Below are 17,336 nucleotides of genomic sequence, written 5' to 3'. Positions count from 1 at the left end.
AACTTAATAGTATCGTAACATGAGTTGTTATTTCTTTAAACGTGTTTTGCTAGTGAGACTTCTGTTGGTACTACTAATATATATTCTGTGGTAAGGGTTCCTGAATACACTGGTGTAAAACCACTAATGTATTATTCAATAACCCAAACAAAAAGTAACATCCAAGTAAGCATAAGGAGTAAGGTTGTGCTTTAGAATGAAACAAGTATTAAATAATGTCTATTATTGAATAGTCTCTAAAACATCAATTAACTTATTTAATAAATCTCTGCTTATATCAAATGTTTTTTGGGATTGGATACTATTTTTGGTAGTTGTAAGTGCAAGTTGGAGCAAAGGATATTTTAAATTCTTGAGTTCACTTGTGCCATTAACAAGTTTTACACCCCAATCAAAATCAGAAACAGCCTCACCAAACTTGCTGTTATACTCAATTAAACTTAAATATAGCAATTCACTTTTCCTACTTTCAATGAGATTTTTAAAATGTAATATTCTTTCTTTCTCAAAACCTTTGTCAGACAATATTTTCTCTATTTCATGTGAATCACATTTAGTCTTAAGTATTAAAGTCTTCAGCTCTTCTCGCGCTGGATGGGCATTGTCGGTGTTAAAACAATTTAATATAACATCTACAATTTCCTGAAAACAAAAAAAAAATCTAATAATAATAACAGTTAATAAGTGGCTATGTATAATTTAAGTGGGGAATTATCACTAAAGAGTACTGGTTTTCAGATCAAATGCACTAAAGGGTTGCTGATCTGGTAAAGGAAATCAGTGTAAATGTGGTGCCACCGGTGCCCAGGCACAGGTCGTATAGACTCTGGGGGGCGTGAGAATGGCCAGACCAGTCAGATCCTTATTTTTCGAATTGCTCCCGATAAGTTCCCGCTGCGCCTTTAAGGTGCAGTTATATAGAAGCTCGCACAGGGGCGCAAAAAAGGCTATTTACGGCACTGAAGTAAATATCTACTTACTTACATAGTTAGCCTGGCACCACAGTATTTAATGAGTTATGAGTGCACAAAGTTCAAAAACTAGTAAAGTTTAATTCTATTTGCTAAAAGGTAACTTGCTTTTTACTTGAAATGATTTAAAACTATACGAAAAAAGGATTTATGATTGTTATTACTCACACGTTTGAAATCAGCCTCGTTTTCTGTTCTAAAGCAGAAATCCATTTTACTGTTGTCTTATTTAAGAAATATTAAAGCTATGATTATAACATATTCACATAAAACTATAAACTGTACCAAAACAGCACCGTATAAAGTTACCAAAGTTACAAACCCAGGTTTTACTTTATTTATTTTAGATCGACTAGGCTCTACAAATGTCAATTGTCAAACTCCGTTCCGTGAGTAATTTGTATTCTGTGATGTCAAATGAAATGAAGCACAGATCATGTGAGATGTCAGATGACTGCAGATGACAGAAATCATAGATAAAGTATTATAGTTTAGACGTAGTCTTAGCCCGTCATCGCGTGGCCATTTTGTGCTTATTTTCAAACAAGTAGTGTGCATTTATTTTCTTGAATATTTCTATTTGTCGATTATTTCGAAGCACATTATGATACAGGAAAGAAAGTCAATTAGTTCATGATATCGATTAACTATAGTTCAAGTAATGAACAAGTAATGAATCCGTAAACACAAGTAAAAAGCTATGCAATTTTTATAGCCAAATTATTAATTGATGTGACATTTTTAGCACTAATGCCTTCTATAGCACGATTAAGGGATTAATAAACTTATAAATTATCTTTTTAGCTTACAAAAATACCGATCGAAAAGCCCAAAAAACGTTGTTCAAAACTTACGTATTTAATGTTAAATCCACGTGTTTGTGGCATTCTTTGATCATTCTTATGGTTTATTATTTAGCGGAACCACAAAAGTCAACAATATCTAGCATTAAATGTTCACTAAAAACCTTTATTAACACTTTTATTACATGAAATATGCAAGCCGATTCCTTTGTTATGTCCTAGTAAGTAGGACATAACATTACACGCTTTTGACGCTTATACACCGATATAAGGCTCTCTCCAGTCTATAGTACCTCAATGACAGAAAACCATACTTTATTTTAAAGAGAACGACAAGGCTGTTTATGAACGTGGCGAGAAAAGGAACAGTTAAGGCTTCTATCATACAAAACGTCATTTTTGACAGTCACATTGACACATTCAATTAAAGCCTTGTCGAAACCTGCACTTTAGCACCCCATCGAAGGGTTTTTGAAATCAAATGACCTTAATCGATAGGTCTACGTTAGGTCTGTATAGGTCTACCATAATTTTCGTTAGGTCCCCTATAGTTTTTTAATAAATATTTTTTTAAATTTTGCAAAAAAAAATGGTACTTACTTAGCACCTCATCTAAACCGAAACTGATGATTTTTTATATTTTTTGCATTATTTATCGTTAGGTCTGTATAGGTCCACAATAATTTTTGTTAGGTCCCTTATAGTTTTTTAATAAATATTTTTTTTAATTATGCAAAAAAAAATGCATCTTAGCATCTCATCTAAACCGAAACTGATTAATTTTTATATTTTTTTGCATTCTTTATCGTTAGGTCTGTATAGGTCCACAATAATTTTTGTTAGGTCGCCTCAATGATATATTATATAAAAAACTCAAAGTAGAAAAACTTTGAGTTTAAAAAAAAAGTTTTTAGAAAAACTTTAAGTAGAATATCATTGGGTCGCCTATAGTTTTTTAATAAATATATTTTTAAAATTGGAAAAAAAACAAATTAACAGAATAATATAGTGCCAAGAAAAAAAAACCAATAGATTTATGTTGTTAAAAGTAGTCAAAAAGGTCATTTTTCCGAAAAAAAATTCTCTTTTTATTTACCAAAGCTGCGTGAGTAACGTTTAAAAAACATCGCTGGGTTGCTAGATTAATTTACTTGGTGCGTTGAGCGCATGCGCCGCGAATAAAAATAATCAAATGAATAAGGAGTTAAAAAAGCAAAACCTAAAATACTTACTAGATAATGATGTATTTATAACCTAACATTTTTAGGTTGGGTTGCACCAACTTACTTTAACTATAACTACAGTGCAAAATGTCAAATTTAAAGTTGTTTAAGGCGTCCTTCCTCCGCTCATATATTTTTCCTATCGATTTTTACGGATAATTCAATTTTTTTATACACTCAATCCCGTTACCTGTGGCTTCAATAAAAAAAAAAAGTTAAAACTTAAAGGACGTCATATTTAACTATAACCACAACTTTAACTTTTACTTTAACCACGCATCTGGTGCAACCCAACCTTACAGGTGGCACGGGCGGTAATTGCTGCATTAAAAATTGACATTGACAAAATAAAATGCGTAATATTAAAATGTTTATTTTTTGTGATTATTAACAGTAAGAAACAATTGGCATAATATTATGTACACATCTCCTCATCATGTTACTGTAATTTCATCTTACATTAAAGAACTCAATCATATAGTTATACTGGACCTTGTAAAAACTTACATAAAAATGAACACAATAATATTATTACTACCCGTACAAGTTAACTGTGGTCTGTTATATATAATTTTCATATTAGGGCCTGTTTCACCACTTTCTGATAAAGTGCCTAATTAGGCTAGGTATTCACAACTTTTTTGACAGATTCTCCATACTTCATCTATAAAGTATAGTGGTGGATAGCCTATTCGGCACTTATCAAGAAGTGGTGAAACCGGCCCTTAATATTGTAATATTTTGATTTGCGAGTAGGAGTATTTTCCCACTAAACGATAAATATCTATATCTGACCGATAAATTACATATAAGTAGTACGGGAGCCCTAGAACATTTTTTTTTATTACTATCAAGCTAATTTTTGTGAGTAGCTTCATTTTGATAAGTCGAACAACATTTTAATATTTTGATTTGGAGTGTGGGAGCACCATAACGCACTCCCATACAACAAAATATGTGGTTATTCTGGCATATTTTGCTTTTACAGATAGGCATCATAGTCTCGACATTCACAAAATACTCAACCAATTATTGTATTTACTTCAATACTTTCATAATTAATAATAAAATTAAAATAAAATTTATTTGGAAGGGGGGTTATACGCAGATGTCCCGCTCTGACAAAAAAAATGTCACGTTATGTATACAGTCTGTAGATATGAGAGACAGACTATTATTATATGTATTTTCTATGAAAAAAATATTATTATAATATTTATTTCTTTATCGGGGCGATATCAATTACATAACATACAGATAGACAGTTAACTAGTACAATATTAAGTAGCGGCAAGATTAATAAACGTTTAAGCAGTGTTTTTAAGTTCTGTAATGTTTTTAAAGTAGATTATAGTTATATCTCATTAGGTTTAAACAATCACAGCTTTTTAGCTACCTATTGATGCTCTTATTCATAAAGTGCAACAATCAATCTAAACAATAATAGTGAATCGACATAATTATCTGACACGCGGGAGCGTGCCAAGCCAAGTTCAAGTTATCATGTTACAGGCAACATGGTCTATAGGTAAAAACTTAAGGTAAGAAAGATTTAAGTCGTTAATTAAGTCTAACAAAAAATGATTTTGATGGTAGTTGGTATAATAAAAATTGGTTAAACCGTTACTATTTGGTTCGCAAAGATAAAAAAATCTTCAAACGGTATTTAAATCATACTCTAAATTTAGGGAGATCGCAGACGACAGACTTTTTGTGCGATCTCCCTAAATGCTCCTATTTTTTTTTGTATAACGAATATGATGAAAGTCCTGAAAGATTTGTTGGGTATAACATTGTTTCTAACACATTTGCGTTTTTATCATTATTATTCAGTATTTATAACCTAAAAATATAGAAGTGCGAAATGTAATGTTGTGCCTAAAAACTAAAAAGTAGCACGTTATTTTTTGCACAAAAAAGTATGTAATCTCATTTGAAACCTTTATAGACACGTAATTAAGTAGGTACACAAATTGAAAGGAAGATTTATACAGATTTATAAAGTCAAAAAATCTGTGATATACTTCTGTACATATTAAGTATATGCGTAGTTGTGGTGTAAGGCACGTAATATTATGTTTACAATACATACCCAAAACCCAGTAAGCGAAGAGGTACATACACTTTAAGATAAATTTTAACATTTTTAAAGCTTAAATATGCTAGAAAAATGTACCTATATATGTATGTACCATTGACTACGAATAATAAAAACTAAGGAAGAGCAACTGTGTCAAAAAAATTGTCCGCGAGTCTACAATATGTGACCCGAATACATGCATACTTTATGCATGTATTCGGTACACAAATTTGTGTAATTAAAGAAGTAACAATAATTAATGTCAACGGCTTTATTTCGTAAATTTGGAGTGTGTGTTTCGTTGCTATTGCCATATTTTAGTGTGCGAAAAGGAACCAAATTCAAAATGGTTGAAGTATGGGAGTCACGTTTCCTTAGTTTTTATTATTCGTAGACCATTATATTATGTACAGTTCAGTTAACTAAAGCTGGCACGATCAACACATTTACACATTGCGCTTTTTTTTGCGACACTACACGTCTGTGAATAAGCGCGCGGCGTGACGTCGTACCATACTGCATACGCATCATGAAAAGTCTGCCCGTCTCTCTCGTGCGCGATCTATCTTATGACCGTGAAGGGGACAGGTTATTGTTTTTCTTTTGCTACTGTTTATAAATACAGCGTGATGTTACAAGTCGTTCACAGCGTTTACAGCGTTCGGGAGTCTAGTCTACCAACAAAATCATTTATTTTTAAATATACTGCATAGTGAAATTTCATAAGTGTGAGTACTGTGAACGTGCCAGCTTTAGTTAACTGACCTATGCTGGTTGTAAGACCACTGGGTAGTGAAATCTGACAGTGTAGTCAGCTCAGTAGTGTGTCAGTTCATACCGCAACGAGAGAAATAAAACGCGATGCGATGTTGCGACGAAACGTTTAGTAGTGTGAGGTGTCAGTTGTCACGCTATCTGATGATTTATTATTGCTTTTGGATTAGCAAGTTGCGTTCTCGTTCCGGTGTGAATTGACCCTAGGGGGTTTGGGAAGTGTCTTTTTAGTTTTCATATTAATGACAAAGCTAACAAGTTTAATACTTTACAAAAAGTTTGTACAATCATAATACATATTATATTCGATTTACAGTTATTACTGTAAATCACAGACTTAGATCAAGATAGATACAGGAGCATGTCGCTCAATTTGTATGAAAACGAGTGTGTCACTTTTTTCCTACCTACAGTGACGTACCGATGATAAGAATCGTGTCCATTGTCTTGACCAACGTTTCTATTTAAATTTCTACAGCTCAATACGGCACTTTTAGGCATTTAGGCATTTTTAAAATTCCGATTGACGTCCGATTCTGATAGCAGACTAAAGAATACTTTCGAAAGACGAGCATTGCTCGTCGTTTGGGAACCCGATATGGCCCGCGAAGTACATACACATGCGGTATCTATCTCGATCTATGTCTGTACTGTAAATCGTATATATTCGATTTACAGTAATACACTGAAATTGTACTGATGAAGAGGATAATATTATAATAATATTCAATAATTTTTGACATTTACACTCCAAACGAATGTTACGTGTACAGTTAAATATAAATGTACAAATATCTAGTAAGAACTAACTGAGTAAGAAAACAAAATTAAACATTTGCTTCCTAATAAGTAATTAATGAAATAAGTACAATAATTAAGTAATAATTAAGTAAAATAATTTCGTAATAACAAGAAACAACTTTTTATATTCAAAAATATGTATAATTGATTCGAATTCTCTATTCGAGGTTAAATAACTGTAAAAACTATACATTAAGATTTAAAAAGCCTAAATTATATACTAATTTGTTAGTCCTGGGCGTATTAAGTACACATGCTACCTAGGTACGTAGGTACGTCGTAAGACATCTTAGGAGTTGATGATGATTGTCCTCGTGATGTGACTACGCCAGATTTGTTAGTACGTTACCTTTACCTAAATCTTTATAAATTCGAGCACAATAATTCAAATCAATTTTAAATATAAGGTTACACGGTAGAACCAAATAATCACAGCAAAAGAATAAATTAATAATAAAGTTTTAACTTTATCTTCATGTAGATACCATTGATTAATGGACAAAATAATAAACTAGATGTACCCTTGCTGTGATGCGAATTTTTTTTTATTAAATTCGTGCAATTCTCCTAGTTAAGTGGCACTACCATTCGTTAGTAAGTATTGCTTTTAAAATATTTAAATTATAAAATAATTAAGATTCCTGCTAATCGATAAAATTGACGTCGATTTTGATTGCAACAAAAACACAAATCAACTTTTATTCGAGAGTCTGGATTTCTGTTGTGAAAATCCGTTGAAAATGATCACGCTAGTACTTGCTATCCAGACGAAATTTCTGTAGACATGGCGTACTCTTCTGCGTCATACTGACGTCATTCAATTTTGTCCACAGAAAATGTTTCGTGTTATTGTCATGCGTGTAATTGACGAGGTTGCACGAGTTACTTCGGCAGTATGTATGTCATTCAAAACACACCAAACACAATTATTGCAAATATAAAACGATATAAATTACTTAAGTACCTTATGTGAGTAACGAATTCGGGCGGCTCAGTGGTAACTACGTATAGTCTAGTTTAAAAATAAATGCTAAAACACCGGTCATTCAGTTAAAACTTATTCTAGACCGCCTGCATAAAATTTGTGGTACCTTTAAATAATTTAAGTTCTTCTTCGATGAATCTAAGTTGTGATCGACGCCCAAGCAAACCATAGACTGACTTATACCTACAGATGATACGTATACAAATCTATGTACAATGTAAAGGTTCTCCGAACGATAACTACCCTACGAACACGTGCACGAGTGCGGTAGCTGCCGCAAGGCGCCGGCTGACACTTTGTTTTAAATCTTTAAATCTAGAATAGTCTAGAAAGCTCTATTCGGATTCCAGTTTGCAGTATATTTAACTAATATTGCTATTGTAGGATGGAATCAGATTTTTTTTGTGGACTATTTTAAAAGATACTTGTAGCTCAGTTCAAAAATAATAGTAGTAGTGTTGCTATTATTCATAATAGGATCCGCTATTTTTAAGCTGTCTAAGTTTCATAATAAAATTCGCTATTTTAAGCTCATTTGAGAATTATTTAGTCTGTAATGGTTGGTTACGGCGCAAAGGTCGACAAATCATCAGTTTCCAGCATTCGTGCCCAGCTTCTGGGGTAAATTTAACAAATATTTCTATTATTAAATATCGTATTTGATCGGTTAATACGCCTAAGCAATCACAAGCCTTTTTATACGACATAAAGTAATGTCACATTTACCACAAAAGCCGGTCATTACAATAAAACCGTAATAAAGAGATAACGAAGTAGCACGCGTCATCTTATGGTTTTGAAATTAGTAAGTCACGTGACTTATGCCCAGCTTAGGTTGTTTGCAGCAGTTTATATTATACTCATTTGAGTTTTGATAGGTTAACTTTTAGACATTAGTCAATCAAAAGCCATTGATAGATTTCCTGACAAAAAACCAAAGACCGGGCACTTATCATCAAACATCCACTAGATTTAGTCTGTATAAAAACACTTTTGGCGCGAGACTAAAATTGACGCCGCCATTTTGTTTAGGTCTTTGAGCAAGTGAGGTTAGGTTTTGTTAGTTGACGAGGCCGGCGTCTTTGGCCATGCCGTAGAAGATGGAGTTCTTGTCAGCGAGCAGCTGTTCCGGCGGCGCGAACTCTACCAGCTGTCCTCGGTCGAGGACCATCACGCGCGTCGAGTCCATGATCGTGTTCAGTCTGTGCGCGATAGTCAGCACTGTACACGACGCGAACTCCGAACGAATGGTTTTCTGAAATAAGTTATCATAAAAATTTAATGAAATTTAACACCGTTGGCGTTGGCAAGCTATAAAGTATACGTGATAGGACAAAATATAATTTTCCTAACATTCCGTAACAATTTCGGAGTTTTATAAGATTTAGGCCAAATTTACAAGCATATTGCGTGCACGTGTACGTACTAGTTATTGTGATATACAAGTTTTTCTGCTTACACTTTAATGTATCAGTCTATGTAAGCGTGCGTTTTTATTTCATTTTATTAAAATGCGCAATACATGATGCAATCATAGCAATACAAAGTTATTGTTTATATACATTATTATCAAAGCTGGATAATGGATTGTAACGTAAAACTATGTGCATACAACTAATCTAAATAACTAACAGTTTTATCTGAAGAAGGTTTTATTCTGTAAAGACGGTTATACCTGTATAAGATCATCCGTCTCGAGATCCACAGCGGCGGTGGCCTCGTCCAGCACGAGTAGCGGCGTCTTCCGCAGCAGCGCGCGCGCCAGGCACACGAGTTGTCTCTGCCCAACCGACAGGTTCTCACCGCCTTCAGACACCTCGTGCAGGAGACCCGCTGACAGACCTGAGGTAAGGTTTAGAGGTGAATACACTGATACGTTCTACCGATTTTCATCATCAAATCTGGCATTTTTTGCCACCAAGTTGATGATATTTTTTTTATATAAAGCTCATCTCAAGCAATAAAACTGCGCGTCCACGGTATCAGTATCTGGCCTCGGTCAACGTCAGCATTCGCTGCTTTGCATTGATTTATGGCCAATGTCAATGTCGATCGCAATGGCGCTGTCAATGTTGCTGTAATGTACATGTTGCTTTGCAACCAATAACAATAACACTGACAGCGCCAACGAACCTACCCAATCACAATGTCCCCTACATTATTACCCGGTTAGCTATAAAATCATTAACATAATTCATAACGAACGAATTTTTTGTTACTAAATCACAAATAGTACGTAATGGGCGCCGACTTAAAATCCGCGGATTCTGAACACTCATCAGGCCTCAGCCTCGAAATCAGCGGGCAGTGGAGCGGGAGTGGGGGCGGCGGCTAGGGAAGCCGTCTACTGCGCCTCGCGCCGCTGCCTTCGAGTCCAGTTCCATATAAATCTATACATTGGAACGCGCCGCTCCCGCGCCACCGCCGCCACCCTGCTGCCCGCTAATTTCGAGGCCTCAGCGTCACAGTCTCTCACACTCACCCTGCACAAAAGTCTTGAGATGCGCGTGCTCCAGCGACCGCCAGATGTCGTCGTCGCTGTACGCTCCAAACGGGTCGAGGTTCATGCGCAGCGTGCCCGAGAACAGCACCGGGTCCTGCGGGATGATCGTGATGCGGGACCGCAGCTGGTGTAGCCCGATGGTGGAGATGTCCACGCCGTCGATCAGGATCTTGCCCTTCATCGCTTCTACTATCCTGTGGACGGACAGATGGATATACGTTGTAGTAAGATAATGCAAAATCTGTTGCTCAATGTAATTTCTTAATGGAAGTTCATGTGATGACGATCGTATTGAAATCGGTCCTGTCATAAGAAGTTTGTTCCTATGGGTCACCTCACAGCCAAACAAACTGTGTCAAGGAGCGAGCGCGTTACATTACTATACAAACTTTGAGGAGTACTAAGGCATAATAAATTGAATACTGTGAAATATGTCAATTTTTTCTTGTAGAGTAAGTAATTAATACTAAGTTTTAGGCTTAGTTTTAGAAACAGACTGACGGACTGAACTGATGCCAGACTGACCGTTTAACCTATGTTTAGCTAAGGCCGGTATAAATAGTAAGTACTTAAGATGCGACCCGGTCTCAAGACGCGGTTCGGCTCTGTGATTGGTCCAAATTTTGACAGCCAACCAATCACAGAGCCTGAACCGTTGCTTGAGACCGAGATGCATCTTAAGTACTATTTATACCAGCCTACGTGTCCAAATGCCATCACTCACCTGAACAGTCCAAGCGTGAGCGTGGACTTGCCGGCGCCGGTGCGGCCGACGATGCCGAGCTTCTCTCTCGGCGCGACGGTGCAGGTGAGGTCTCGCAGCGCCGGCTCGCCGGACCGGTAGCCCAGGGACAGCTGCTCCAGCTGCAGCGCGCCCGTCGCCGGCCAGCCCGCGCCCGGACCGGCACCGATCGTCCATGGCGCTTCCTAAGGAGACAATTTTCTTTTTACTTATCCATACTAATATTACAAACGCGAAAGTGTGTCTGTCTGTCTATCTGTCTGTTACCTCTACATCAGCTATAGTCCATACTCTATAATAATATTATAAATTCGAAAGTCTATCTGTAACCTCTTCACGCCCAAACCGCTAAAGCGATTTTGCTGTTTGGCATGGAGATACTTTGAGTCTTGGAAAAGGACATTGAATACTTTTCATCCCGTAAAAATGTACGGTTCCCGCGCGATAAACGAATTTAGGCACAACGGAGTTGCGGGCGTCATATAGTAGAAGATAATGTTGTGTGAAGTGTGAGCGCACAGCAATCAGCAAAGCATACGTTATATAGCGTTTAGTGCCCTTAGTGCCAATTAAGCCCAAAAACCATATGGTTAATCCGTATTTCAACAGTAGCTCTACCACGAGTTTAAAACGTATTTATCGTTACTCGATACCGACTACGTAAATATTTAGTATGGCGATTTTAATTCCGCAAGTAGTCGCTAGAGGCGCTGTAAAATTTTTCATACTAAAAATTAACGTAGTCGGTATCGAGTATCGATAAATACTATAGCTTTAAACTCATAGTAGAGGCGCAGGGCCAGGCAATAGAATCGCGTTAAGTAGTACTTTAATTCTCCCTATGTTTAAGTACGCGTAAGATTTTGGAATTATATAGCATAAGCAACTAAATAACATAATATTAACGTAATATTAAACTACGATATAGATTAATCAAAAGCTTTTTATCTCAATTACATATCGTTTTAGGTTGTTATCAGGTTTTAGGGTCTACCTGTTTAGTTTCGGCGTACTCCTTTATCCTCTCGACGGCGACGATGTTAGTCTCCACTTCGGACGTCATCCGCACGAGCCAGTTGAGTGTTTGTGTGATCTGCGAATTCACATACACTTTATAACATTCAAATCGTTGGTAGCATCAATCAAATGGTTAATATTAAAATAAATAAAATTAACTAAAACAAAATAATTAATATAATTAATAAACATTCTTTTAAAACCCCTGATTATAAAAATATTTACGTATCGTTACACTTACAAAAAATATCTGAGAGTCAAGTAATTTTTAAGATCAAACAAATACCATTTTGTGTGACACACACTAAAATACATATTGAAACTAGGAAACAGGGTAAATCATCTCACGGTTAGTGTTTCTGTACTTGTCCTTAGCTTAACTCTTATTTTTAACCCCCGACAAAAAAGAGGGGTGTTATAATTAACCCCCGACAAAAAAGAGGGGTGTTATAAGTTTGACGTGTCTGTCTGTCTGTTTGTCTGTGTGTGTATCTGTCCGTGGCATCGTAGCATCCAAACGGGTGGACCGATTTTGATCTAGTTTTTTTTGTTTGAAAGCTGACATGATCGAGAGTGTTCTTAGCTATAATTCATCATCATCAGCCTGCTCAGTGCTGGACAATCAGGGTTTATCTGGTTCATGAAAGGCCGTTAGCAACTTGCAGTCGTTTGATGGGTTTTATATTTTATTGTAGTTCGTGACATTTGTGAATATACAATATACGTATACACATATTAATGAAAAGTTGACCTGGTGCTGCAGCATCACCTATAATCAATAGGATATCCAACTCCTCGCCAACTTAGAGCAGAGGTTTCGTGCTTGGGCTCATTTTAATTGCGACAACCAGTAAGAAGTAGATAGACAGTAAATATTTACATGCTGCTGCTGCAGCATCACCTGGATTCTATAGGAACCGAGCTTCGTATGAACCCAAAGTGGAGGTTTCATGTTTGGGCTCATATTAACGGCCTCATCGAAAAGGACATTGATTGTTGTCACGGTGTTGTCCCCCGAAACACCGTGACAACAATTATGGACTAAAATATTACTTTACACAAGTTAGGAATTATTTGAACCAAGCAGTAAATATTATTTCATTACTTTTTAAAGTTGTTTGGCGGGGGTTTTACTTTTACTGTTTTGGTAGGTATACATTTGGTGAAATTAAGTCAACATACCTGTAACGCGTAACTGACGGACAAGCCGACTAGACCAGCGTTCATGGTGTCACGGCCGAGCACGCTGAGCACCGCCGAGAAGAATATGATGAGGTTGCCGATCATCTCGAGGCGGACGGCCAGCCAGCGGTTGGCGATGCAGCTGGGGTAGTAGCACGCCTGGTTGTGGTCCACGCCGCGCTCAGACTCCTCCACGAACCTGGGGGATAAGAGAAAGAACTATAGATGACAACACTTGGCTAGTAAATAGGTGAAGAAAATACCAATAACACTTCCTTAAAACTATATTTACATCAATAGTACTAGTACTCAGCTCTATTTCTTGTACATCACATCTGCCTCGGTGACAGCACACGTCATCTACTTAAGAGGATTCCACACCGCCATTTTTTCCATACAAACGTTGTCCCCTGTTTCCTCCCTGGATAATGCTAGTAGAGTTATAATTTTTTTCCTGAATATCTTCGGCCACTAATACAATGTCCCTATGTTTTCTTTTTTTTCATAATTTAATTATTAAATAAGATATGAACGTTCAAAAACCCAAAAAAATGGCCAGATTTTCCACTGTGTTCAAACGTCCAGAAAACAGATTTGGATGGATTATACAAAAAAAGCAAAACATAGGAACACAGCTCAAGCCTTTTTTTAATCTTTAATGAAAAAAGTACTTAAATCGGTTAAGTTTTGGAGAAGGAATCAGGGGACAACGAATCGTTGATTTTCTGGATTTTCTGCAGTTGTCTCTATCGCGTTCTGCGGTATAGGCTTGAGGTAAGGGAGACAGCTATAGATATTACACGTACTTTTTTTTCATTTCTCTAGCCGCTGTGGTATCCTCTTAAGTCTACTAGATTCTATGATTTTTTTGTTATTATTTTAATTCGTCCCCCTAACATTATCAGGGCTATTTATTATACAATTTATCTAATTAGCCTTAGGTGTAACAATTATGTTCAATATTATAATTTGTTCAAGATTTATGATATCAATATAAAATATACTTTTATTAACTCTAGATTCAAATACCAATTCCAATTTAAAAAAAAATACAATAAAATGATTCTAGATTCTATGTTACAATAGGCATTTTTATGTTTCGGATTTGTGATGCTAATGGGCTTCTTTGTATAAGAAAGTGAAGGAACTAGAAGTGACAGCTGGTCACGTTAAGTAAATATTCAACTTTGAAATATGTTTGCATCAAGAAAAGTGTCATCGTTTTAAAGTGGCCTAATCCTCCTTAAAACTAATTTGTAAGAAATAATATCTACTGTTCTTAATGGATGCCGTACACGCCTATAATTGGCTTACACATAAGTGCATGTTTTAGTTAAGTAAGTGTATTTTTTTTTTATGATATAAGGGGGGTCACCTGATGGAAAGCAACTTCCGTCGCCCATGGACACTCGCAGCATCAGAGAGCTGCAGGTGCGTTGCCGGCCTTTTAATAGGGAATAGGGTAATAGGGGAGGGTAGGGAAGGGAAAGGAATTGGGGAGGGTATGGAAGGGAATAGGGTAGGGGATTGGGCATCCGGTAAACTCACTCACTCGGCGAAACACAGCGCAAGCGCTGTTTCACGCCGGTTTTCTGTGAGGACGTGGTATTTCTCCGGTCGAGCCGGCCCATTCGTGCCGAAGCATGGCTCTCCCACGTACAAATTTAAATGTATTTCTCTGTTTTGCTGTTGGCGAGTCTAATAAAGAAATAAATAAATAAACCCTACTTGTCTCTTTCACTCGCGCACGATACCATCGCTTTCTCGGTGTTCACTCCAATTCAAAGAAACGAAATAGCGTTTAATTCGTGCACGAGTGGATTAGTTATTAAAGTTAATATTAATTCTGCAATAGCAAATGATACACAACGTTAATCATATTATTTTCATTCAATTCGCAACGAAACTTAATTCGCATCACCTTTCCAAAACCCCATACGCGCGTATCGTGGACGCGCCCGTGATGCTCTCGCCGAAGTGTGAGTATATGGGCGAGCGGGAGACGGACTCCAGACGCTTGAGCTGCCGGGACGTGGCCACGTAGAACCGCTGTATGAGGTAGTACACCACGCCTATCGGCACGATCACAGCCATGAAAATCGGAGTCGAGTAGCTGATCACGAACAGCGTGCCCAGGACCTGCGAGAATGGTGATGATTAGAAGGCAATCTAATTTTGATTCAAAATATTGTATTACATACCTATTATAGTTTATTTTGCACAAGACTTTTGAATAAAATGTATACAATCAATTTGTTTCATAGTAAAACGTTGTTAAAATGTATTCGTATTTTGGGATCAGTTTATTTCAGCATTGTAAAGTAAATAGTAAATAATTAAACACAAAATTATCGAGCACTGCTCGGTTTTAAGTTATAGCAACACACAGTTCTTATCTTCAAATGACATTGGACACACATATATACGTTCACAGACCCTACCCACGTCTATAGAACTGAAATAATATTTACCTCGAAGGCACAATACAACACGTCCGTAATCTGCGTCGGCAGCTGCGTGTCCACGATGTCTATGTCTTTGGAAAACCGACCGAGAATTCGTCCTAGAGGCGTCACCTCGAAGAACTGAAGGGGCGCTTTGAGCACATTGTTTAGGAGGCCGGCGTGTACTTTTCGCGCCGCCACCACGCAAGCCAGGTAGGGCATGAGGTCCGAAAATAGTGACGATACCACTGTAACAACGATGCCCTTGAAGCTCCATACTGCGGCGCTCAAATTGGTCTACCTCTAGACGCAACGCGTACGTGCACGCAAGTCGGACGCAAACGCGTACGTTCGAGAGCGGTAAACTCTTTGGACGACGAGTCGTCCGAGGAAAAGCTATATATAATAATGAATACATTTTTACGACGAGTGTCACTACCGGAATCTACCTACGACGTCACCGGGCGACTAAGTGGGATGTGGCTACGACATGCGTTGTTCTGACTCAAGTCAAGGCCAAACACTAGCGACACTACAAACGGAAACAATCAAAAGAAATATCAAGAACGAGACAGAAAATGCAAAGCTGGTATAATCTGATCCCAAATACATTTCACAAAAGCTACTACGCAATTTAAAAACGAATTGAGATATATTTATCTCGGAAGTAACAAATTGTGTCGTTTAACTTCTCGCCGATGCGAGTTCGGTTGGCAAATTATCGATTGACCAAATTATTAGTAGGGTTATTTTACAATGGCTATTCTTGCATTATTTGTTAGGACAAACCAGTGTTTATAAACTTGAGAACTCTACCCTCGGCGGGGAGCCGTAACAGGCACTTATTTACCAACCCAAATCTTTCAGACTGTTACGACTCGATCGACGGATAGGGTTCCCAAAATCTCAGATTCGACATGACGCGTACCGCGAAGAAACAGGAGGTCCATCCTCGCAGCGTCATGGGCAGCACGTTGTCCACGACGTCGATGTCCTTGCTGAACCGGTTGAGGATGCGGCCGACCGGCGTGCAGTCGAAGAAGCCGATGGCGGGCGCGCGCAGCACCGCGCCCAGCTGAGCCGCGTGCAGGTAGCGCGCCGCTCCCAGCGTGCCCAGGTACAGCGCCAGCGACGAGATCGACACCGACACCACTGCGCGCCCCCAGTCGGACTTTTTAGTACTATTGCGTTTTGCGTTTAGTTCAATTCAAGGGCTTACGATAAGGAGAGGTATTGAGACCTTTCTCTTAATTTCACATAAAGCGGGGGCGAGCTGGCGAGGCGACGTGCGCAGGAGATAACCAAAATCACCGTTTGAAAGGCGTATATTAACAGGATATAGACAAGTTCGAGGCACAGATCAAAAGCGTATTTAAATTGAACGAAACGCAATCGCACTCGGGACACCGCACACACGAGGCCAGTTTTATCGCCATTTACGAATGGACCCACGCCTACTAGAGATACTTAGCATATCTGTGTTATTGTAGCATGGCAGCTAGCAAACCGAGTTAATGCGTACGGGTACTGGGAAAAAGCTACACAAATCATTGCGTCCTAGTAGGCGTGGCCTGGCTGCGATTCGCAGCTACGGCGCTCGTGAACAAGGTAGGTTTGATACACACCACGCGGAAGCCGGCGATCACTAGTTATTACAGAATTTAACAGACAAACAAAGAATCAAAGCAAATAAAACTCGCTACTGCCGGCTCCCAATGTTGGTTTTGATCGTGTCTGAGTTGTATGCGCACAAAACCTTTATTTGATGAGTACTGTTATTAGTTAGTGCGCATCCAATTTCAAAATGAGTA

General features: G+C 37.8%; 1 protein-coding gene across 6 annotated transcripts in view; it reads right to left on the bottom strand.

Moving 5' to 3' along the window:
• Positions 1 to 7,200: 7,200 nt before the first annotated feature.
• Positions 7,201 to 17,336, bottom strand: part of LOC121735154 (multidrug resistance-associated protein 1) — a 59,891-nt gene continuing 49,755 nt past the window's right edge. For 3 of the 6 annotated variants that reach the window (XM_042125833.1, XM_042125857.1, XM_042125841.1), the window contains exons 19-26: positions 16,454 to 16,677; positions 15,003 to 15,220; positions 13,082 to 13,280; positions 11,877 to 11,975; positions 10,865 to 11,067; positions 10,120 to 10,334; positions 9,313 to 9,479; positions 7,201 to 8,892 (exon numbers count right to left, since the gene is read on the bottom strand). In XM_042125833.1, the coding sequence (XP_041981767.1) occupies positions 8,698 to 8,892; positions 9,313 to 9,479; positions 10,120 to 10,334; positions 10,865 to 11,067; positions 11,877 to 11,975; positions 13,082 to 13,280; positions 15,003 to 15,220; positions 16,454 to 16,677 (1,520 nt within the window). In that variant the 3' untranslated portion in view covers positions 7,201 to 8,697. Of the gene's footprint in view, positions 8,893 to 9,312; positions 9,480 to 10,119; positions 10,335 to 10,864; positions 11,068 to 11,876; positions 11,976 to 13,081; positions 13,281 to 15,002; positions 15,221 to 15,552; positions 15,774 to 16,453; positions 16,678 to 17,336 lie in introns of all 6 variants that reach the window. The other 3 variants (XM_042125849.1, XM_042125865.1, XM_042125876.1) reach the window with 1 other exon arrangement.

The sequence above is a fragment of the Aricia agestis genome, chromosome 2, assembly GCF_905147365.1.
Source record: "Aricia agestis chromosome 2, ilAriAges1.1, whole genome shotgun sequence".
Classification (NCBI taxonomy): Eukaryota; Metazoa; Arthropoda; class Insecta; order Lepidoptera; family Lycaenidae; genus Aricia; species Aricia agestis.
The sequence above is the reverse complement of the archived record's forward strand: the minus strand, read 5'-3'. Positions and strand labels throughout refer to the sequence as shown.